Source organism: Topomyia yanbarensis, chromosome 2 (assembly GCF_030247195.1).
Source record: "Topomyia yanbarensis strain Yona2022 chromosome 2, ASM3024719v1, whole genome shotgun sequence".
NCBI classification, from domain to species: domain Eukaryota; kingdom Metazoa; phylum Arthropoda; class Insecta; order Diptera; family Culicidae; genus Topomyia; species Topomyia yanbarensis.
In genome coordinates this window covers 371,924,288-371,948,159 of record NC_080671.1, presented here as the reverse complement: position 1 = coordinate 371,948,159, position 23,872 = coordinate 371,924,288, and the positions used below count along the sequence as shown (strand labels likewise).

The following is a 23,872-nucleotide window of genomic DNA, read 5'->3' as shown; positions in this document are numbered from 1 at the left end:
GTTCAACCAACGTTTTCTCCTGTAATCGCAATCATAACGCTTTGCAAAATATTCAAAAGCATGTAAAATATCCAATGTTTCAAAATCATTATAAATTACACTTTGGAAAATAATCAGGGAAAAACGCACTTGACAAACCGACATGACAACTAGAACGATTTCGGCGAAAATGCTTAGCAAATAATTTAAACTTCCGTATAATGAGTTACACATCATTATTTAAAGTGTCTCTCATAAAAGAACTCTAATGTACGAGTACAAGTTTTTCGTATTAAAATTACCATCTTATATTAACGTTTCAAGTATGTGGTATTGACTAACTTTGTGCTCCGGTTGCCTTCATGAAAGGCAAATCGAAAAAAAACAACATTTTTCAAACACATTGATTGACCTATTCCATTTTTGTTGTTCGAGAATGAAACGATTTACTATCAGATTGCAAGGATTTTTCTTCGAAAATGCAGTATATGTCTTACTCTGAATTTAGCATATTCCCCGATATTTTGTCGAATATCATTCTATCTTTACAAAAAAATAGATAATTGTGAACTGTTTAACAAAACCGGAAAATTTATTTGAAAGATTATTGCGCGCTTCAATTTCAAGTTTAGTCCAACTTTTTTGAGCCACATTTCTTGAAGCTCTTGACCAGACTTTTAATGTAGGAACTCTAAACAATACATGACAGTTTTGTCGATTATCAGAGATTGAGGCAAAATTTTGTAGCTCGTGCTGTCAAATACAAATGTTCGTTTGACAGTACGAGTTACCAATTTTTACGTCAACTCTAATAATCGGTGGGTAAACTTCACCACAACAAGGGCACATAATTCAATACAACAACGGGACAGAAAACTCGTTGGACAAATACGTAATTTTGTTTTCTGTCGGAATTTCACAAAAGTGTATCTTTAAATTGCCTTAGCATTTATTAGGTTTTCAGAACATTTTTTCTGTTTTAGATTATAAATACGGATAGGTAATGTCAGAGGCATTACCGGAATGAAGTGTACTTTACGCTGTTAATACGAATGCTGCAATATTTACTAATTTCTGAAAGGTTTTATTAAAATAAGTTATTTGGGTATTTCTAAAGCAAATAGCAAAATAACGATACAAGTATATCCGATTCTCTACAGTTGCCAAAATGAATTGTTTCACTTTCATTAAATATTCTTTTCAGGGTTACCATATGAGGATAAATATGTTCGAATGTTTTAGATTTCGATGCACGATAGCTGGTTTCAATACAACCTATCAGAAGATAGTCAAAATTGTAGCATTTGTATTAACAGTCTAAAGTGTATTCTACTTCACTCCGGTTATGTCTCTGACATTACCCGCCCATCTTTTTTTCCCTCGGCATGATACTGTACCTCGACGTGGTCCGGGGGCTTTTCCACCAAAGCGGTAGCGGTACAGTGATGATATCACATAGAAACTTGGGATACGATTATTTTATTTTTAGTCAAGCTACATTATGATCAAATTTAGTACTTAACTTGGCGACCTTTATTACTCACTTATGCAATGGTTGAAATAATGTACAATAGGTTTGGGGCCAAGTACTCTCTGGAGGCACCTTGGGCTTAGCGACGAGCCCCGACCTGGGACTCTCCTAAATGTGGACTGTACCATGTCAGGGCTCCCGAAGATGACAATATACCAAACAATCTTTGACAGCCCTACGCGATAACTCATGCGCACCTACGCCTGCGATCTCCAAAGCGCGATAGTATCTCGTTGATAAAATGGTCGTGATAGCATTCATAAATTTACAAACGCTAAACCACAGGCGCCGGTGTTCGCGCGGTCACGGGTCGATCGCGTCGGGAAGTCTGCTCCATGGCTGCACGACTACCGAACCGAAACTATACTCGCGAAGCTGCATACACGCCATCACACGCGACATACATAGGCCCACGCGATCGAATACGCTACCATACAAATGTCTGAGTCCCTCGTCGTGAATTGGCAGGGGCGAACAAGCAAATGCGATCGTCCACCAATACATCCAAAATCTCGAATACGAGAAAGTGATATGGAAGAACGCACTCTTTTAGCATCTGACCCTTACTGCGAAAATTAAGTATCAAATTCACATGCACGCTAACACACGCGACATACAAACGCCCACGCGATCGAACACGTTAACGGACAAACGCTCGAGCCCCTCGTGATGATGCACGCGATCGTGACGTCCATGTGTTTGCACATGTCTGTACCGTACAACAAATATCATTTAGAATCACGACCCGCTGCAATTGATCTCGTCTGCAATTGTAGCGAGTGATTCTGACGGGTAGCTCTTCTACAGCTCCAGTAGAACAACTCTCGAAAAAACATCCACACACTCTTACGCAATTAGTGAGCATCCACGCCAACTCAGACAAGTATACACCCCTGAACTCGAACGCTTAAACTTACACATTCCACGCACAAACCACCACAGTAGGACTCACAATTAGACATACATACAAAATCACACGTAATAATTACAGGTATTCGTCTGGCAACCGGGTGAAGTACATCTCAAACGCAGAACTTATCATTTTAATGATGGACTTGGATCTGCGTTACCTGTGTTCAAGGCACCATAGCTTCGTCTGTCAGGTCAAGGATGTATGAAACCCGCTAGCCACCACCCTCGGCCCTAGCTGCCCATAAAGGAATAAAAAGACATTACCCGCCCATCTTTTTTTCAGAACATTTAGCCTAAAGGATGGCATAACACACATAAATACTACACTAGTTGCTTCGAATATTAACAAAAGAAAAATAGTTTTGAGAGAAAAAGCGAACTGAAATGAAACAATAACTGCCTTGGTGCATTTTTTTTGTCCGGCCTTATTTTGATAGTTGTGTAGTTTATCAGATAAACGTTACAATCGATTAACCAAATGTTTGATAATGATACCCCACATTATTGGTAATATTATTCCAGTCAGCTTTCAGAAAAAAAACAAAAAAAGCTTTAAATGGCTTATTTTTTTTTAAAAATTTTGGTGTAATTGCAGGGTTTGGTGCATTTCTTATACCCGGTACTGTAAGAGCAAAAACCACGGAGTGTATAATACAATATAAACGCATTTTAAACATGTTTTAAAAAAGAAAAAAAATTGAGTCGTGCTTGTGACATGGGGGGAGAGAAGGGAGTCAATTTTGGGCATTTTTGAATTGATAATTATTATTGATATATTTTTCTTATTTGTATACATTGCAGATCCCGTTGCACGTGTTCTGTTGAGCACTTGTGTGTTCCGTTCGTGTAAACATCGTTGTCGTCAAAAAATCACAGTTTGTTTCTGTCTGAGTTCGGGATCCGAAACATGCAAAGATGGATCTGTCGATTTTTGTCGTAATCCTTGTCGGGACACTTCTTTCTCTGCTTGGACTGCACTTTTTTCTGCTGAAACCTCTGTCCGGCAAGTCGTTTGAGGAGATGCTGAAAGAGAAACGTGAGATGCGAGAGAAGATCTTAGGCGCCGGTGGTGCTAGCCTCAAGTCGTCTAAAGATAATGCCAACAAAAAGGCCAAGAAGGCCAACAAAAAACCACAACAACAAAAACAGAAAACCTCCGCTGTAGTGAAGGAATCTGATCATGACTCGGGAGAAGTGGAAAGTGACTCTAATTCGTCCGAGAGTCCGCTGGAAGAGGAGATCAATCCTTTAACCTATGCGAAGAAGAAGGTCAATCCTAGTGTGGAATACGTCGAGACAGAAAGTTTCCCCCTGAACGATGGCCAAGGAAAGGTAAGAATACATTTTTTGTCATTTTGATCTATATTTTGTTAATTGATTGTCTTTACTTTTCAAGAAAAAAGATAATAAACCAACCCAAGGAAAGAAAAATAAGCAAAAGGGAGGTATTCTGATTAATAAGGCTGAACCAGTCATGGTGAAACAAGAACCTGCTCCTGAAATCAATCATTTCGATGTGACTCATCCAAAAGATGCAGTTGAAATTGCTCGTCAGCAGGTCTCGCAGAAGGAAGAGGCGGCGAAAATCAAAATTCAACCAAAGGAACAACGTAAGAACAAAAACAAGGACCACACGAAACCATTGCCGAAGACCAGCGCTGTAGAAGAGATACCCATTGTTCCTGTTGCAGCGCCCGTTATCGTGGCGGAAGTTCCCAAAGTAGAAACTAAGCCTTTGACACAATTGGTCAACAAGGAAAAATCTAACAAAAAGAAGAAAAATGAACTCATTACTCAACAGTTGGCAGCCGAAGTGCAAGATGCAGCCAATGTTCAGGCATTGGTTCGCATTCTGGCAAAGGCAGATCTTCCTCGTAATGACATTCAGATACTTATCGATTTCCTACTAAACAAGCAACAGGACACGCTGACCAAGGATCCATCCGAATGGAACGATCCGTCCGATCCATTGCAGAAGCTCAAGAAGCAACTACAGGAGAAAGAAAATCAGCTGCAGGAAGAGCACAAAGGTGCAGCCGGTTTGCATGCAAAGCTTAAGGAACTACGCCAAGAATTGAACAGTGACAAGGTGCAGCACAGCTCAATCATCAAGAGCTACAACGAGGAGTTGCATGCTAAGCGCCTAGAGCAACAAAACCTTCAGCAGCAGTTACAAATGCTGTCCGAAAAGTCTGCTGCCGAGAAGCAATCACTTTCTCACCAGTACCAGCAACTGCATGCGAAATTCATTCAACTTTCAAAGGAGCATGCAACTGCGCAAGAGAATGTGGCGACTATTTCCCAGCTGAATGAAAATCAGCAGATTCTACAGCGGGAGCTAATTACCAAGGGCCAGCAGTTAAATGAAAAACTGCAAATCGAAGAGGTAAGTTTTGAATAAACCATTCTAAATTTTGATTGCTCGTTTCATTCGTGATTTAAAATAAGAACGGTTGATAAGATAAGGCTTAATGACGATTTCATATTTGGTTTAGGAACTGCTGAAGAAAAACGCGGAATATGAGATGCTACTTCGCAGTAAAGATGAGTTGATACAACAACGAGTGCAGGGTAAGTTTATCCGATTTTAATGTTGACGTAGTATTTATTTTTTGTTACTCAGATATCGGTGCATACGAGAATGAACTGCAGCAGCTGCGCGTAGTTGCAAACCAGAAAGATGAGCTGGTCAAAACCTGTCAGCAGCAGAGCTACGAACTGGAGCAGCTCAAAGCTCAGGTCGATGAGCTGCAAGCGAAGCAAAAGCAGGCAGCCGCTGCGGTGGCATCTGCGGCCGCCGTAAAAAATCAAGTGGAAGAAAACAGCAAGGTGGAAATCCGCAACCTCCAGAATGCCTTAGACTCAAGTAAGACGGAACTTGTCGTTTGTCGTACCGACCTTGCTGACAGCAAAAATAAACTTGTTGACCGGGAACAGCAGGCAACGGCATTGCTTACTCGCTTGGACGAACTTCAGCAGGAGATTGAGGAGCAGAAGGCAAGAAACAATGTAAGGATTTTGAACGTTTGCATTTAGCATTGGTACTTACAACTTTTAAAAATTATGCAAGTGTTTCATGATCAGGGCTGGAAACGTGACTTTTTTTTATGAACGTCATAAGCTTACAAACTTTCACGCTGCTGCCCGAGCAGGAAAGTCATAGACGAATTTCATGGTTGGTGTACGTATGAATGTCGTTCAATGAATGTAATCTCTTTGGTGTGCGTGAATGCCGCCACACAGCAGTTTTGTTTCCCACCACCAAGGCTGGAAGAAGTCATTTCGAATTTCATTTTAATGCGAAAGTTCGGGAAAAAACCAATACGACAGCACCGATGCTAGTTTGACTTCGGCTGCTGTGCATGTAAACGGACGAGAGAAAAGCAAAAACGTTCGTGCTGCTGATCGTGCCTGTTACATGTTCGTGAAAGTTCGGTTATTCGGCTTGCTGCCGTAGTTGGGTTTCGTTCGCTAGCTGTTGCGAATGTATGTGAATGGCTCGTGTGTTTTACTTGCATCATCCGTTGCGTTGGAACTGTTGCAAATAAATTTCATAGCAGCGGCTCAAAATGAATGTAGTGAACGACATTCATGGCTTATATTTGCAAGATTGGAATGTGCGGCAGTTCGGTTTTCGCTTGCTATAGGAAAGGACTGCAAGCAAAATGTTAGCGGTCACATAGTATCGTTGAAAGGAAAGTTGTTGGCCATTGAAAATCTATAGTTTTGTATATTTACAATTCGCTGATGCGTCAAAATAGAAATATTTTCAACTTTTTAGTAATGAGTTTTATATTGAAGGAGAAGTTGTTGGCCGTTGAAAATCAGTAGTTTTGTACATTTACAATCCGCAGGGGGTCTGCCGATGCGTGAAAATGGAAATGTTTTCAGCTTTTTGGTAATGAGTTTTATATTGAAGGGGAATTCGTTGGCCGTTGAAAATCAATAGTTTTGACATTTAAAATGCGCTGGGGGGTTCGCCGATGCGTGAAAATGGAAATGTTTTCAGCTTTTTAGTAATGAGTTTTATATTGAAGGGGAATTCGATGGCCGTTGAAAATCAATAGTTTTGAACATTTACAATGCGCAGGGGGGTCCGCCGATGCGTCAAAATGTAAATGTTTTCAAGTTTTCAGTAATGAGTTTTACATTGAAGGGAAAATTGTTGACCGTTGAAAATCAATAGTTTTGACATTTAAAATGCGCAGGGGGGTCCGCCGATGCGTCAAAATGGAGAAGTTTTAAACTTTTTAGTAATGAGTTTTATATTGAAAGGGAAATTGTTGGCCATTCAAAATCAATAGTTCAGTAATAATAGTTAAATTATGCGTAAATAACCACAAAACTGCTTTTTAGTTGAACAACAGTCTAACTAGTGGAGGTCTAACTAAAACACGGTCCAGTCAAAGAGTTACGAACCAGAGAATAAACCCCAATAAAAATTATACACAAACTTTAACCCAGTCCAACGATTCCACATATTGTTTGGATGATACCCTGAACAGGTCGTTAGGCTCTTGGATCATTAGATGTTTATTAGGGAAGACTGTACAGATTTTTTTTATTAGGATGCACATTTCCAACAAAGCTATCTGACAGCTCTGGAAAATTTTAATATGGAATCAAGATGTAAATGTTAGAAAGGTGTGAACATTGTCGCGTCTGGGTCAGGGTTACCATGTTCACAGATTTTTCTGTAATGTCACAGATTTTTTTCACAATTTTTGATCACAGATTCTTTTTCACAGATGACAGATTTTTTGCATTTTGTCATCACAGATGGTAAAAAGATTTTTTTCGCCGAAACACAGATGTCAATGTGGCATCCCTGGTCTGGGTGTGTTTCTTGATAGTCAAATTGTTCGATGTTAGGTCAACACTAAGACAAGACGTGACAATCGGCTTCTTATTTTTCCTTCGATATTCTTCTTTTCGCTCATTTTCTTCCTGCCATCTTCCGAACAGTGTTGCTATTTTTATTAATGAAAATGAAAGGCTTGTTAATTTATTTTATGCCGGCAATATTTTGTATCTTGAATCCACTATATTGGTGAATGGCACCGTTTTTCTATATCATGGGTGTTTAGTAAGGTTTGATGAAGCCATTTTCTGAAAAATTTTAGATTATATTGTGGTTTCTGTCTTATTTTTGTTAAAGATAATCAACCATGTATACGGTAAATGCATGATAAATACTTGTTTTACTTTGCCGTACAATTTCTTTTCAATTTAGTCATTTTTTCTTCCTTAGCGATAATAATTTTATTTGTCAAAAGTAATGACAATCTTTTCTATAAATATTGCAACACTGCCAAGCATCATTTCGCTATCTCTGCAGTAACATTGCGTACGGTAAAAAAGTCAGAATCAACCAATCAGGAGCTGGACCATTCTGACGTAAAATTGGAACAAAACGCCCCCCTATTGTCATGTCACGTGTTATTGAATCGTGTGAACGCTGTGACATCGAGATATTACAAATTTACATACATTCAGTTTTAAATTTTAGCGAACTCTGTGTTCACGAAGTACTACCCTCCAATGATCATTCTCTTGCATAGACCGTTTACAATATTAAATTATAGTCTCGTCAAACAGCAAGTGGCATAAGCCCCAATATGATAACGGATAAGATTTTTACATATGTGACGCCAGTGTTTTGATTTTACATCCGACAGGATTGGGATGGCGTAAATACTACATCATTCTAAAAAACAAATCATTAATTGGAACAAATTGATTTGAATATAACAATTTAGCATTTTCAAGTTTTCTGAGTTTTTCAGAGTTTGCCACCAATAATCTTATTATACACATGCCTACACCTTATGATGATTACCTTGAAACGACTTTGTGTTTGTCAAATTGGTCACTCTTCGCATTTTTCTTTTGATACGCAATTCTCACTTCGACATAGATCTTTCATGAGGGCCTAAATCAGTGATGCCGCAAGTCCAGATTTATGTAGAAAGGTACAGATTTCTGAAGCATTTTTGGCACAGATTCTGTACGGTACCCGAATAAACATCTAATGATCCAAGAGCCTAACGACCTGTTCAGGGTATCATTCATACATTATGTGGAATCGTTGGACTATGTGGGTTAAAGTTTGTGTATAATTTTTTTTAGTAGGGTGCAGATTACAGATTTTTGTAAAAAAGTACAGATTGGTACAGATTTTTTACATTACAGCAAGGTAAAATAATTTAACCCTGCGATGCATCCCAGTAAACAGTTGAGTTAGGCAGCAGTGATGGCAAGAATCTGAAGTGGAGCTGGTACTGATTGAGCTTGAACTGAAGCTGACATTATAATGCAATATGCGAGAAACATGGTTCTAGCAAATCAAAGGGATGATGTCTAATAAAAGCTGAGCGAATCTTCTCGGAGTGCATACGTTTACTGTGACGTACTCCATTTGAATTCCTGCAAGCCCGTTTCTCGCATCTTATTGATATTTCCAACCCCATCTCAGCTTCTCGCCGCTACTCTGTTGGCCACCATTGGTTGGCAAACAAAGTGGCAGTGAAAATTTGAGCTAGAGCTGATATTGACATTACCCAGTCAAACTCATCCAGAATTCTAACTGGTTTCCCACACTACTTTTAAAGTGAACGGCAAGTTACGGCGCCGCCTTTTAGTTTACTGGGTTCTTGCGGAATTCCAGCTCAAATAAAACAACCGAGTCAGAATGTCTGGTTTGATTTCCCCGAATGGAAAATATGTAGAAGAAAAATGATTTTTTTAAACAACCTCGTTATTGTTTGGGTACATAATCCGGTCCTTCTTTCGATAGAAGAGTGCAGATAGAAAGGATCCCGGTACAGATTTAATTGTGGCAATACTGGCCTAAATCGCTAATGTAAGAAAACCGAGTTTTCGCTACTATGATATTATGCGACTAAAATACTGCAAGGTAGCGGTAAAAATGATCGAAAACATTTCCTTTTGAGATTTCCACTATGGAAATATGCCAAAATGTAATGGTGGATTATGAAAAAAGAATATTTTTGTTCATTTAATTGTTTCTTATGTATTGGCACAAAATTATTAATGAAAAGATTTATTTTCCTGATGAAAGGAGAAAAATAATGAAAATTTTGTCTTGCAATACCATCATTCTGTAACTTGGTTATGCTACTACCGCATAAAAAAGTTTCCATTATGTCACATTGGCGGTTGCCTGTGTGTATTGTAAATGTCCAAAACTATTAATTTTTAACGGCCAACAACTTCTATTCATTTTCAATGGCCAACAATTTCCCCTTCACTATAAAACTCATTACTAAAAAGTTGAAAACATTTCCATTTTGACGCATCGGCGGACCCCCCTGCGCATTATAAATGTCAAAACTAATGATTTTCAACGGTCAACAATTTTCCCTTCAATATAAAACTCATTACTGAAAACATTTCCATTTTAACGCATCGGTGGACCCCCCTGCGCATTGTAAATGTACAAAACTATTGATTTTCAGCGGCCAACGAATTCCCCTTCAATATAAAACTCATTACTAAAAAGTTTAAAACATTTCCATTTCCACGCATCGGCGGACTCTCCTGCGCATTTTAAATGTCAAAACTATTGATTTTCAACGGTCAACAATTTTCCCTTCAATGTAAAACTCATTACTGAAAGCTTGAAAACATTTCCATTTTGACGCATCGGCAGAGCCCCCTGCGCATTGTAAATGTTCAAAGCTATTGATTTTCAACGGTCAACAATTTTCCCTTCAATGTAAAACTCATTACTGAAAACTTGAAAACATTTCCATTTTGACGCATCGGCGGACCCCCCTGGGCATTGTAAATGTTCAAAACTGTTGATTTTCAACGGCAAACGAATTTCCCTTCAATATAAAACTCATTACTAAAAAGTTTAAAACATTTCCATTTTCACGCATCGGCAGACCCCCTGCGCATTGTAAATGTACAAAACTACTGATTTTCAACGGCCAACAACTTCTCCTTCAATATAAAACTCATTACTAAAAAGTTGAAAATATTTTAATTTTGACGCATCAGCGAATTGTAAATATACAAAACTATAGATTTTCAATGGCCAACAACTTTCCTTTCAACGATACTATGTGACCGCTAACATTTTGCTTGCAGTCCTTTCCTATAGCAAGCGAAAACCGAACTGCCGCACATTCCAATCTTGCAAATATGAGCCATGAATGTCGTTCACTACATTCATTTTGAGCCGCTGCTATGAAATTTATTTGCAACAGTTCCAACGCAACGGATGATGCAAGTAAAACACACGAGCCATTCACATACATTCGCAACAGCTAGCGAACGAAACCCAACTACGGCAGCAAGCCGAATAACCGAACTTTCACGAACATGTAACAGGCACGATCAGCAGCACGAACGTTTTTGCTTTTCTCTCGTCCGTTTACATGCACAGCAGCCGAAATCAAACTAGCAGCGGTGCTGTCGTATTGGTTTTTTCCCGAACTTTCGCTTAAAAATGTCATTTGAAATGACTTCTTCCAGCCTTGTTCATGATTGTTAGTGATTTACAGCAAAAGTGCACAGAACTTGATATCTGTGATAATTTTACCTACTGGATACTTTATTGTTTTGGCATACTTTCTTTCCTACGGATGCATTGATTGTACGAACGGGGTTTGAACGAATCCGATGGCCGTTTGATTTGGCTATTACTATTGCAAAGAATTCCTACGAAAAGCGATTCGTAATGCAGGATATAGCTGAGTATCTGCAATATGAACTCTGTAACAGAATCATGAGGGTTCAGCGATCAAAGAGATCGGAAATTGTTTAGACAAACTAGCTATAGCCCCTATATTTGAGTAAGCCAGTCGAACGAGTGGATTACAGGTTTGCTTGCGAAGTATTGCCTCTTCCAACACCATAAATTAAAAAATACTTGATGCTGCCTGGATTGAAATAGTACTTGCCAAGATGTAGTATAGTAAATAGATATCGACATATTAATTTGGAGACTAAACAAATCGTTTACACATATACTACCTAAAATTGCATAGCGAATCCCATAGAAAATGGAACTGACTTGCGATTATGGGCAGTGTAATTGGGAGAAAAAAAAAGATTTTAGGCTAAAGAGATGGGCAGTATAGTGCTTAATAAGTGCTTTTGGAATTCAAGAGTGCTGATTCAAATGGTCTTTAGTGACAAATGTAAACAAACTAAGTTATTTGCAGCACAGCATGTGATTACAACATAGCTAACGAATACCGAAAACCAGGATTCATTATACCCAGTATTTATCAAAATAACAAGCATTATATAAAAAGTCGCAAAGTTTTCATGATCATATTTTGAAATTTTGCACTTGAGACCTTTTAAAATGAAAGGACCTATGCGCGAATTATTTCAAAACCTCTGCAACTGTTCATAGGCGCCATGCAAAAACGACGCAAGATTCATTTCATTCTATGTTTTCCCCACTGCACATAGGTACCTAGTAAAAACGTCCTAAGCATCAAAATAAAAGAAATTATTTTCTTCTGTTCATGCGACTTATTTTCGAAGTTGAATTTAGTAAGTATAATAAATTAAATGATAATTGGAAAGCTTAGTTATTCTAAAGTAACATGCCATTCGTTGGTTTTAACCACTTCCAGCCAATGATTTGTTAATATAAACTAAAGTTTCCCGCAATTTTTTTCTGCAAGACTTCTGTTAAATCCAGTGCCACTATTTACCATAGTAATGAATAACATTCGTATTCCGGTGCTCATTTTGTCGAAAACTTTGAAGAAATTCAATATTCGTCGTAAGAGCTACCTTTGCTGAAATAAGCCGTATGTGCAGCGTCGTATGATTCGTGGGCCCGAAAAAAAGACCTATGTGGAAGGTCCTATAATTTTCAAAAGGACGCATCATTCTAAAGCGCTTAAAAACTACAGTAGCACTAAACATTTCATGTTTTTACTATTATTTACCTAAAGAGCATAGTCCTTAGACTATATTGGCATAATTGTTCCATCAAAACACATATTTGTTCTCTAATAGGGATTTGTTTTAGGTTCATGAAACTTCAGCCCCGTTTTTCTCAGTTCGAGCTCAATGTCACTTAGGACCTTTTGAATAAGTACTCTTGAATTAGTTTATTTTTAGCACGAGTCAAGTGACTCGGCAATTACTATGCTAAAGTGATAGAGATGATGAAGAAATAGAGGAATTGATCAGTGCTGTTTCTGCACTGAGAACGGACATACAAGTAAACTTTTCAATGTGTGTAGGAAATAAAACTCGTTTTGAAATGCCCCCAGCAAGTGCCACTAGCCGGCGCTACGATGTATGCGATGATGCTTCCCAACGTCATTTAAAAGCTTACACAGGTTTCTCGGATAAGTTTGTTCTGGCTTATATGTCTGTTCTCTGTGGTTTCAGTGAGAGATTAGAAAGAAGAACAAAACATGTCAAATTTTACTCTGTGTTAAGCAGGATGGGTTGACATTGTAATCTATAACTAGTGTCACGTACAGCAAATAGAACAAATGAAAAGTCTTTCTTGTAATTATAAGCCAGGTTCCATGATGTAAATTTTTAAATTTAATGTGTTTACCATTCATTATCCCGAGACAAAGTGGTACTTGATACAAGTAGAAACATTCAATGGTGTTTTTCTTCCACATTTGAACGGTAGGTTCCGGCAAATACATACTTCGAAAATGTCATCAAAAAGATTGCTAAAAAGTATGGTATATTGTGTCGTCTGAAAAATGATTTAACAATTAGTAGTAAAATTGTCCATTTTGTTTCTTGTCAATCAAACACAAATATTGGGATTACAGCGATTACAAAATAGAATCATACGATTAATTTTAAAATGTAACATATACAGAAATTATAGAACAGATACCTCTAGTTTCATGCTAGACGCATTACAATGGCTCTCTGTGAAGCAACGAATTTATCACTTGACAATGGTGTTCATTTTTAAAATTATTAATGGAATGCTGCCTTGATATTTGTGTGATCGAATTGAAAGAGGAAGTGATGTGCATATAAGTACATCACTAAAAACACGTCTGATGCAAGAACATCTAACTTTTTATTTAGTAGATCACAGAACTCCTTGTTGTACAAAGGAATAAGTTTTTTCAATTCGATGCCTAGACATATTAAACGTGCGGCAACATTGGCGGAGTTCAAAACACTATGTATTTCACACGTAAAATCTGTTTTGTAAATCGAATATGGTGACCAGTACTAAGAGCTTATCGGGTTGAATCGAAGCTTTTAGACTTTTGCTGTGATCAGGGTCTGATTTGATGATGGAGTTAGGTTAGCTTTGCTCGACAACACGACTCTCGGGTATTGCTGCGATAGTGGTAATAACGGAGTTAGTTCGTTGAGTATGGGCTTGGTGACTTCTTCTGATATAACAAGATATCGGGTTCAATTCCTGATCAATCAAGGATATTCCCGGAAAGGAATATCCCTAGATTGCCTTGGGTTAGTGGTTCAATAAAGGGGCCTGATGTGGATGATACAACTCGACTGGACTCTGCACTGCCACTAGGCTCGTCACTTCTCACTTTAGCGGTGTCTTGCTCAGGCGGGAGGAGCCTTACAGAGAGTTATCAGAAATCGAAGCTATTGGGTTCAATTCCCGATTCTATCAAGTATCTTCCCGGAATGGAAATTTTCGTGATGGACACTGGTTATTGGTGGAACCTTCGAAATGTATCTGGTTACGTTCTTTTGAAGGAAAGGCTATGTCTGCAAATTTAACCAGTCTGTTTTTTGTTAACTGGGCTTGTCTTGAGTTAAAATATTAATTATCTTCTAGATAAATCGTTCAGCTCACACCTTTGTGGGGGTATGAGGTGGGACCATCATCATCGTCATCATCAAATACGTTGGTGATAAGATCTTCCAAATAGAATGCATTGTGTCACGAATGACATAACATGCTGTGGAAAAAGCAATTAGAAATTGCAAAGCTATTGGATGCTTGCGGGTCACCAGTAGCGAGATACCTCAGTGCCACTGCCAAACGAATTCCTGGACTTAAAACACTCACACTTTCACTCACAAGCTTTGGACAGACGAGTTTCAATAACTTCTTATAATCTTCTGGGTTCATTCTGAAGTATTTGAAAAACAAATCTAAATCTTGTTTGAACTTTATCATGAAGGTACTGTAAGCACTATGTTGATTTCGAAGCCGCCAGGTGTATCGTATCCAGGAACGTTTTTTGTATACTTCCTATAATTTAAATTCAATAGGTGAAATTTATTTCAGAATGTAATTCAACCAAGCTTACATAACTTTTTACAGTTACATTTTTGTTTTTGCTTCTAATATGTGAAAACATGAAGATTGTAGTTGCAACTCCACATAAAAGCAAAAATGATAATACTTAATCCATCGTCGCAAAAGGCCATTTTCCATTTGGGATAATTCACAAATGACAGAGCATTTTTTGAGTGATTTTGAAAGCCCCTCTCCCCCATCGAAGAATTTCGTCACAAAACTCTAAATACCCCCTGGTAATTACACAGTTTGACGGTAACCCTCCCCCCCCCTCCTTGTCCCGTAAAAAAATAAAAAAAAGAACGATGTTAGATGAAACGGGTAAGGTTGTCGCGACATCAGGTCAACCCCTATTTCCCTTTAAAAAGGCTACGTAGCATGACATTGACCCCCTACCCACACATCATCACAAAATACAAACTCCCCCCTCCCCCATATAATGCTACGTCATTTATGGATGGTTTGTTTACATGTATTACTTTTTCACTCACAAATGTGCTTTACGAGTGTAGTATTACTATAAAAGGAAATTGCTGGTAGAGGAATGCGAACCTCTGTACTGGACCCCATACTCATCTAGATTTGATAGAAATAAATTTGCAATTGCAATGAGTGGCAGGAGTGAACGAATGTCATATGATTTAATGTAATCAAGCGTGCTATAAAAAATCGAGACACATCATCACACCCAGGAGCACTTTTTAAAATGCTCGAGGCATGAAACAAAAATTAATGAAAATCCAGCCTAACGAAAAATTTGTTTTAAAACCACTTAGTACATAAAGGGTACAAAACCTAACTATATAAGTCTGGAGGTTTGCGCTCTGACTTCGTCTCTTCATCCAGAATAGTTGACCATTACACCAGGCTGACGTCCAAAATATTTTTAACCACACTAATAAGGACTCCTAACTTACGATGTCCTAAGTGATGAAGTCCTGTTTGTTAATGAGACATATTAAAATCGAATCTTGTTTTTAGCCAGCAGAGTAATGTGTAGCAATATGCAATTTCCATCCCCAAGGAGATAATTGGTTTAAAACCACTTTGTACATAGAAGGCACAACATCTAACTAGGGTGTTGAGCCCATTTTCGCCATGTTTCTGTTATCACCCTACCCATTTGAATCCGTTGGTTAGAGCAGTGTCTGCCATCTTTGTTCAACGCATTGAGTCAAATGGTAGCCCAACAATAGGGGCACTCGATTCGAGTTTTCGTTGCGCTCAAACACGAGAATTGCACTGTTTTCAGCGCATTTGTGTTATTATCTTGGTTCTTAGAAACGCAGCAAAGCTGTTGATGTCAATTTTTTCGCATTCCATTGATTGTAAGCCGAGAAATTAATGAATTGGTGAGGCACCCTGCTTAGTATGGTGAAAATAGGCACTTTACCCTATATGAGTTTTTTATGATTGTCACGCTTAGTTTATCCTTGTCCCCTATTATTTATAGTCCTTTCCCCCTCCTCTAAATGCTATACATACCTAATGGATGATTGCTTATCTGATACGACTTAATGCGTTGAGTAAAAATAGTAGATATTTAAAAAGTGTGCAATTCTGCATTTACTGTCAAAACTAAGATGAGCTTTTATTCTTTTATTTCCGATCCAATCCAACTTTTGCTGTTCCGCCAACCACATACCTGTATTCCCCAATATTGCATTGGACCCCGCGCACCATCCCATTCTGCTCGACCCATTCTTCTGTTGGTATCAGAACTTACGCATGAAGAACTGGAAGCTGATAGAAGCGCTACAAATAGCTCAAAATAACATCACAAAATCAAGTACTAACAAAAATTCCAGTAGTAGAGTTGTAAGTTTCAAGAAACCTACTGTACAATGATTTGATAACGGCAACAAACATCTAATCTCGATTCTTTTACCGATTTACTTCGTACAGGAACTGACAGAATCTAGCAAGAATTTGTCCAATCATGTGGACGAGCCGGTTGAGCCACCGACTCCAGCCGTTGACGTCGATAAAGTAATTCTGGAAGAACAGGGCAGAACCAAGGATCTTCTGGTCAAACTGCTTCCAACAGAGATTGTCTCGGCACTGCCACTAGATGCAACCAACTTCTACAGCTGGTTGGAAGCCACCGTAACCTGCATTCGGGAGCAGCAGGAGAACCTTCGTGTTTCTAGCGCTAGCAACAATAGAAACAGTACCGATACCGAAGTGTATTTAAACTGCAATAACAACACAAGTAGGAGTAGTAATAGTACTAACAATAACAATAGTAGTTTATACGATAACAATGATGCCCACGACGGAGATGACGAGGGCAATAGCAGTAGTAAAAACGGTGCACCAGCAGTATATCCTGCCGAGGATCCACAGGCTTTGGCGGCAAAAAATGAGCAGCTGCAAAAGCAAATAGAACAGTATAAGCTATTAATAGCTGAAACTGTAAGTTAAATCGCAGAATACCATACATTTTTGTTTTACTAACGCTTGTCCTCTGCAGGAACTCATGTTGAAAAATCTAGAGTCGAAAGCAAGTGGAAGGGATGTTGGTGCAAACGAAGGATGAAGAACAGAACCTGCTCAAGTTGGTCAGTGTATTACAATAGTATGAATCGCGGTACTGATGGCTGACCAACCTGAATAAAAGATAGTATGCAGGATGGTTGATTCGACAAGGAAGAGTGATATAAATGAAGAAAACATCATCGAGGTAAGTTTTACCGTGGGCTATTTTTACGCCACAGATACAATTTAGGCACATAAGTTAACCATTTGGCGATTGATTGGGATGTATTTTCCGAAACCGGATTAAACTTGAGTTGTCTACAGTCTACACATTTTAAGCAAACATTGTATTACTATTTGAATTTTCCTATTCGACAGTAAGTACACGGAATTGTGCATACGTCCCGTATCTCAGTATAACTTGAGAGTTGTTCAGCATAACACACAAAGCACGTTCAATCAGTTGACCTTTGATGACACGTACATGTCAAAAGCGCTGCGCGAGCGAAAATCCCATTAGTGAATAGTAAAACGCTCTGTGTCCAATTATTCTCCGGAATTGGGTTTCCTATTTATTGATATATTTGATATTTTGACCTGGTGCACGGACAGCTCGAGAGTCTTCTCATTAACAATTAAAAATAATAATGAGCATGTGCTCAAACGGACTGTAAAACTGACAGACTGATTAAATCTAGTCTCGAATTTCGAAATCGACCTCTTGGTCATAACGCCATGTTGGTCGCCTGCGATGTAGTGCTTAGTGGAAGAATATGGAGTCCAAAGCAACCAGCTCGGATTGTTTGTATACCGCACTTAAACACAAAATTCCTCGATAACTATCGATGTTTTGTATTCCTTTTCATGGACCGGAAACATGTGGGCCGCTTTCTAACAAGTAGGAGATATTCCAATAGCGGGAGATAGTTCGAAAACTCGTCGTAGGGGTTCAAGAAGCTCGCCGATGCACTTTTTACAAAAATCAAGGGTGCACCATTTGAACCCGGAGGACTCCGTTTGAGCACAGCTTGGAGTTTGCTGTAAGAATAGTGGCATTATCGATGCAACTTCGGTTGATGGAGTGTCCTAAAGAATGAGTGAAAATCGGGGCAGCGGCGACTTGTGGTGTAAAACGCTCGTCGGAAAAAGGCCTTCTTGAAAATTTGTCGATGAACAGCTGGCAGATTTCAAGATTAGTTGTTAAGATTTTCATCCCAGTTTATATTCAACATTGTGCCAATGATATTGTCGTAGTCGGCGTTTTCGAAATCGTAGACGGTTGAGCTAGTAACGTCTTCAATGTTCACTCCTATGTTACCATCGAGTACAAGATATAGGGGGGGGGGGGGGGGATGATAGCGCACATTCTGGACTAAAGGTGACGGAGTTGTGGAACAATATAGAGCATAATCCAGAGCGCTTACAACGCCGAGACCCAGTGTAGGTCCATTCTTGTTGGTGTCATTATTAATTTGCCGAAGAATGGCGCTACTGCAGCTATCTACTATGCATTCGCGTTGTTGCAAATTTGATCAGATGGCAAATACACAATTCTATCAGATGGAAAACGCACTTCAGATGGAAAATACAGCTCGTCCACCAGTCACCGTTGATCAATCGGGATGTTATGCCATGGCGAACAGCGATAAGCACACCACCACCCCACGTCTAATGGCTGTTGAGGTATTTGCGGTCACAGCGGTAGTTATCGAATACCGAACCAAACGTACAGTTGTCAAGCCTAGGCTTTGACGTCATAACAGCAGCCTGTAGTAGCTAACAAATAGCTGTCTGTTGACAAATTTAGGCCACCGACGTTCTGGTAATAAACCTCGATACTGTTGGAGGACGGATCATGTTCGGTTGGATAGGAATCGACAGTAGTAGATGCAGAGAGCGCAGCAGTGTTGTTTTTGCAGCAAGTTGGGAGGCTCTTAAATCACTACCACGAACAGAACCAGAACGATTGACGATCACTGTCTCGGGGACGGGGATTCGAAGCATCTAATATCAGCTGCGTTATGCAATGACGGATATAACTTGCGACGAGAGCAACACGATGAGCTAGAAGCCTGAAATGTGCCGGGAATGACGGCTTGGAAGAACCCTTCTCCACTCACGCACACAGAACCGGGTTGACTGCTGAACGCTGCGCTGTGTCTCAGTATGCGCTCGACATCGATATTCTTTGCAATGGTGGTGTAGCATGATATAGCGGCACTGCTAATTGTTGCAGAGACTTCAACAGGGTTGCAGATGGGCCGTGTTGAATTAATCTTCTCCGATTTAACGGTCTTTGCAAAAAGATCGCATGCCACAGTGCGCGCAGATCTGACAATGCCAACACTCAACTTTAGGCGGCGCTGCGGTTCAGGGGTTATTTGGTGGCTGAATAGCAAAAGTTTAGCCAATTGCTTTCTCGGGTGATTTTTTCGCAATGCAAAATCAAACGGGAAAAACACTTTAAAGCTTCACTATCCATTGTAAAAATAAAACTCCGCCGATTGATATCAATCTGAACTTCACAAAACAGACAAAAATAATAAAATATTAAAACAACAACACTGATCCGTAAGAGTACACTGAATGAAAAAACAAGTGGTGGTAAAACATTAGATTAGTTTCATGGGGGTCTTTAGTAAAAGTGAAGCGGTTTTCTTAAGATACGTAAAATGTGGCGCATGAAGCTTAAAATATTTTAAACTGCTTTTTCTGAAATTAACCTTATAATCTTTTTGCAGACCATTGTTACGAGAGGAAATCCTTAACCAAGGAAAAAACATGGACTGTAGGCTCGAAGAACACATCGGAAGTATTTATAGTGCAAACAATTTACTGCTAGTGTTGTATTCCAGAAAAAAATCCGCGCTCGCCTAAACTCTCGGCAAACTGCGTCGCATCACCTCAAGCATCCATTTGATCTTTCTTTGTTCCACCAAACTAACACCAGCGAAAAACGTTATTAGCCGACCTTGAAGTGTTTTTGTTACTTCCTCATGTTGCAACGCAACTCTCCGGTTGGTGTTATCAGTTCAAAACAATTTTCCCTTTTTGACAAGATACACTCCACTTAGATCCGTTTTTATTATAAATATGATTAAATAAAAAGTAAAGCATGGCCAAGAGAAAACCTTTGACGATTTATGCAGGAGGTTACAGTCATTGTAAATGGAACGAATGCATTAATTTCGTAAGCTCAAAAGATGGGACTCAGTACGGCAATGGTCATAATCAATAAATTGTATTGTAAAATGTTCTACTGATTTGCATTTTTTCTACTGTCGTTGATAAATATTTATCATTTCCTTCAGTAAATATTATTTTAAAATATTAAATTTGCATTCGAGACGTTTCTATTATTATTTAATCAACTGTCAACTAAACAAGACTTAGAAATGTAGATTGAAAAGATAAATGCAAACATACTCTTCTGGGGATGGAATATCAGTGTAACAAATAAATTACACACAATACGACCGCATTTCCTGGAATGCAAGCCAGGCTAGAAACAAATCAGAACAATTCGTACGAAAACAATCTTTACTCTTAATAAACACAACCACATCGTCTGGCTGCATACCAATCTATGTTCTATTATGTAGGTCACTAGTTCTCATATTTCGACATTATTATGAACTGATGTTTCAGGAACAAGGTTCATTCCGAGTATCGGTTCAATGAGACTTTAGCCGTGTGTCCCAGTCTAGTATCTTCCAAGAAACAAGCAACCATGAGATCAAATATATCCTATTAAAAATACTTAGTACTTCTTAAGAGAAACTCACTGTCAAGCAATTAATCTCTTAGTTTTTGAACTCGTACCCCACTAAATCAGCAGAATGAATAACTAAAGTACTACTAACTAAAAGCTACCTTATTAATCCTATGTTGTAAGAAACTGTTAAATTTAGTTGTTTATTCTTTAATCTATGTTTATAACAAGATTCGCTACCGGAAAAATTCCGACGCGTTTCTTATTTAAATTCCAGAAACTGCTACACGTAATAAAAGTGTCGGAACAAGTCGTTATCAAGAAACCAAACTAGTGAGAGCATAACGCAAATAAACTTCACTAAAAAGACACGTGAACATTATTTTTATACATAAAAGAAAAAAAAATAGAAATAAAAAAGCAAAAACTAGATATACACATATATATACTTTATGATCTAGGAAAAAAAATTACTGAATTACAGCGAATTAAAATAAACAACGCGCAAAGCAAAGCTGAGCATGAAGAAATTAAATAAAGTCCGAAGCTTCCGTTATGAAAAGAGACAATGCAAAAGGACTCCGATTTTTTTAAATGTAACTAATAAATTGAGCAAACAGGAAAAAGTTCTTGAGTAACAAAGCTGGCTAGCAATATTCGTGGATGAAAAAATCTGTTCCATCTAACGGAATAAATGAATTCTAACAGATAAACAAAGTATACTATTATTCCGAAAATCATCCATTCCTCCTCGGCATGATACCGTACCTTGACGTGGTCCAGGGGCTTTTCCAGTATTACAGTGATTGTATCACATAGAAACTTTGACTACGATTACTTTTTCTTTAGTTATGCTACGTTGTGATCAAATAGGGACCCTTACACGCGCAATTAAAGTGTCATTACTAAGTAGTGTCATTATTGGAATTATATGGGAATTCCATCATTACTCGCCTTACACGTTCATTAAAAATGACATTACTGTTCAGTAATGACATTAATAACGCTTCATGTACGGGGCCTTATAGGGCTGTGTGATCCAGATCAATGTGATCCAGATCGTCCACCTAGGGGGTGAAAATCAGCGAGTTATACACAAACACCCTGCAGAGTGATTGGTAACCTCCGACCTATCTTCCAAGACGAACTGCTTCGAGTAAATTGTCGCTTAGATCGCTCACGACTTTCTTTCGAAAGCCGACATCCGATCATACTGCCGGACAAGAACCTTTTGGTGCGGATGGTGAATCCGTGAAATTCACGTCGAGCTACTTCACATCTGCTGAGCGCCATGCTTTTGGTGCAACCCAACTGAGACGACTCAATTGATGGGCAACTTCGTCGGTCTATTCTGGGTCAAACAAGGATCGCTACGAGCCAACTTCGTAAAGGCATATGTTGCTGTGTATGTCTGCATGGCTACTAAGACCGTCCATTCTGAAATAGTGTTCGACCTCAGCAGCGACGCCTCTGTAGTCTCCCTGAGAAGGTTCATCATCCGCATAGGATGCATTGCGAGAACGCCACGAACTTTGAGGGAGGAAACCACAAGATTCGCAAGCTTTACAACTAATTTCGTGATCAGTAAGCGTTCCAACGCACCGCACAGTTTTGCCACACACGATAATTGAAGTGGCACTTTATCCCGCCAGACGCCCGCGAGTTCGGAGGATGTTTGGAAGCGGCTGTCAAATCCACCAAAACACATCAAACGTATCGTAGGGAACGTCGAGCTCAATTTTGAGGAGTTTCCGAAATTGAAGCAGTACTGGTTCTTTGCGAAATTGAAGCAGTGCAGAATTCGCGGACTGTGTGTTCAACTGCAATGTACCAACTATAGTTATAAAGCTGGTAGAACTAATCGAAGTTTTATACTGTAAGGTTAAAAATGACAGCTCCAGACTCGGTCAATCAATTAATGTACAAAGTGCGTGAGTCGATTACAGCACATGACCTCTAGATTTGACTCTATTTAAATAAATTCGATAAATAAAAATAAAATGTGATATTTTTAACTTCTCGAAAAGAATTTGAAATACAAACGTAGTGCAGTACTTACGCATTACTGACTTCTTCTAAGAAGTAAAAAATGGGTAGGTATTTTTTTTACTTTTTCGAGAAAGTAAACCTAACTTTGCAGGCATGAGTATAAATTACCCATTTTATACTTTGTTGAAAGTGTCAAAACTATGCATTTTTTACTTTGTTGTGTGGAGTAGAAAGTACGCAGAGTCTGACGTATATTCTGTTTACGCAAAAGAGAATAAAAACAATGTATTCATTTTATGGGTAGTCCTAGTTTCCCACCAAAATGCGTACTTTACAGTTATAATAAAGTTTGTTGTGATTACCGTGTGGGCTCATCAGGTGTCAGAGATGTCATCATGAAAGATGTCAACGCGTTCGTCGGTGACCGGAGGACGAGTGTCATAGTTCGTTCACTTTCATTTGCGATAGCAAGCGGCTCACATAGTTTTTTAAAGTAGTTATAGAATAAATGATCCTTTTATATTTATAACGTGAGTCACTTATTCTACCAAAATCCATATCGCAACAGTGGCGACGAGGTGGTAGAAGTTTTGCTAAATCAGGCACGTTTTTTTTGTCGTGAAAAGCGGAATTTTCGGTCATCGGTAAAACGTGTGGAAAAAAAAGCAATGGCGGGAAACAACTCAGCAGCAGCATTTGCAGCAGGTGGACAGCAACGGCAGCCACGAGACATTTCAGGCACGAGACAGGCAGTCATATAACTTCTCACCAATCAGCAGGTGCTTATGCGACAGTTTTCACAGCAGCTGCACGAAACTCAGACCGCCGTCCGTAATTTGTCCCGCGATGAAACTGTACTGGATTCTTTGTCAAGCAACATGGCGGATTTCAACTACGACAAAGACAACGGGCACACTTTCGACACGTGGTTTTCTCGTTATGCCGATCTCTTCGACAAGGATGCCGCCAGACTGGATGACGCTGCCAAAGTGAGACTTCTACTGAGAAA

At 38.9% G+C, this 23,872-nt stretch overlaps 1 protein-coding gene across 2 annotated transcripts in view; it reads left to right on the top strand.

The window, feature by feature from the left end:
* LOC131684538 (ribosome-binding protein 1) overlaps nucleotides 1-20,816 on the top strand; it is a 31,861-nt gene extending 11,045 nt beyond the window's left edge. The window contains exons 2-9 of one of the 2 annotated variants that reach the window (XM_058967511.1): nucleotides 3,224-3,754; nucleotides 3,819-4,808; nucleotides 4,918-4,993; nucleotides 5,046-5,431; nucleotides 16,404-16,502; nucleotides 16,590-17,099; nucleotides 17,158-17,367; nucleotides 19,904-20,816. In XM_058967511.1, coding sequence (XP_058823494.1) covers nucleotides 3,338-3,754; nucleotides 3,819-4,808; nucleotides 4,918-4,993; nucleotides 5,046-5,431; nucleotides 16,404-16,502; nucleotides 16,590-17,099; nucleotides 17,158-17,223 — 2,544 coding nt within the window. In that variant the 5' untranslated portion in view covers nucleotides 3,224-3,337 and the 3' untranslated portion in view covers nucleotides 17,224-17,367; nucleotides 19,904-20,816. The remainder of the gene's footprint in view (nucleotides 1-3,223; nucleotides 3,755-3,818; nucleotides 4,809-4,917; nucleotides 4,994-5,045; nucleotides 5,432-16,403; nucleotides 16,503-16,589; nucleotides 17,100-17,157; nucleotides 17,368-19,903) is intronic. The other variant, XM_058967513.1, reaches the window with a different exon arrangement.
* Nucleotides 20,817-23,872: the final 3,056 nt, after the last annotated feature.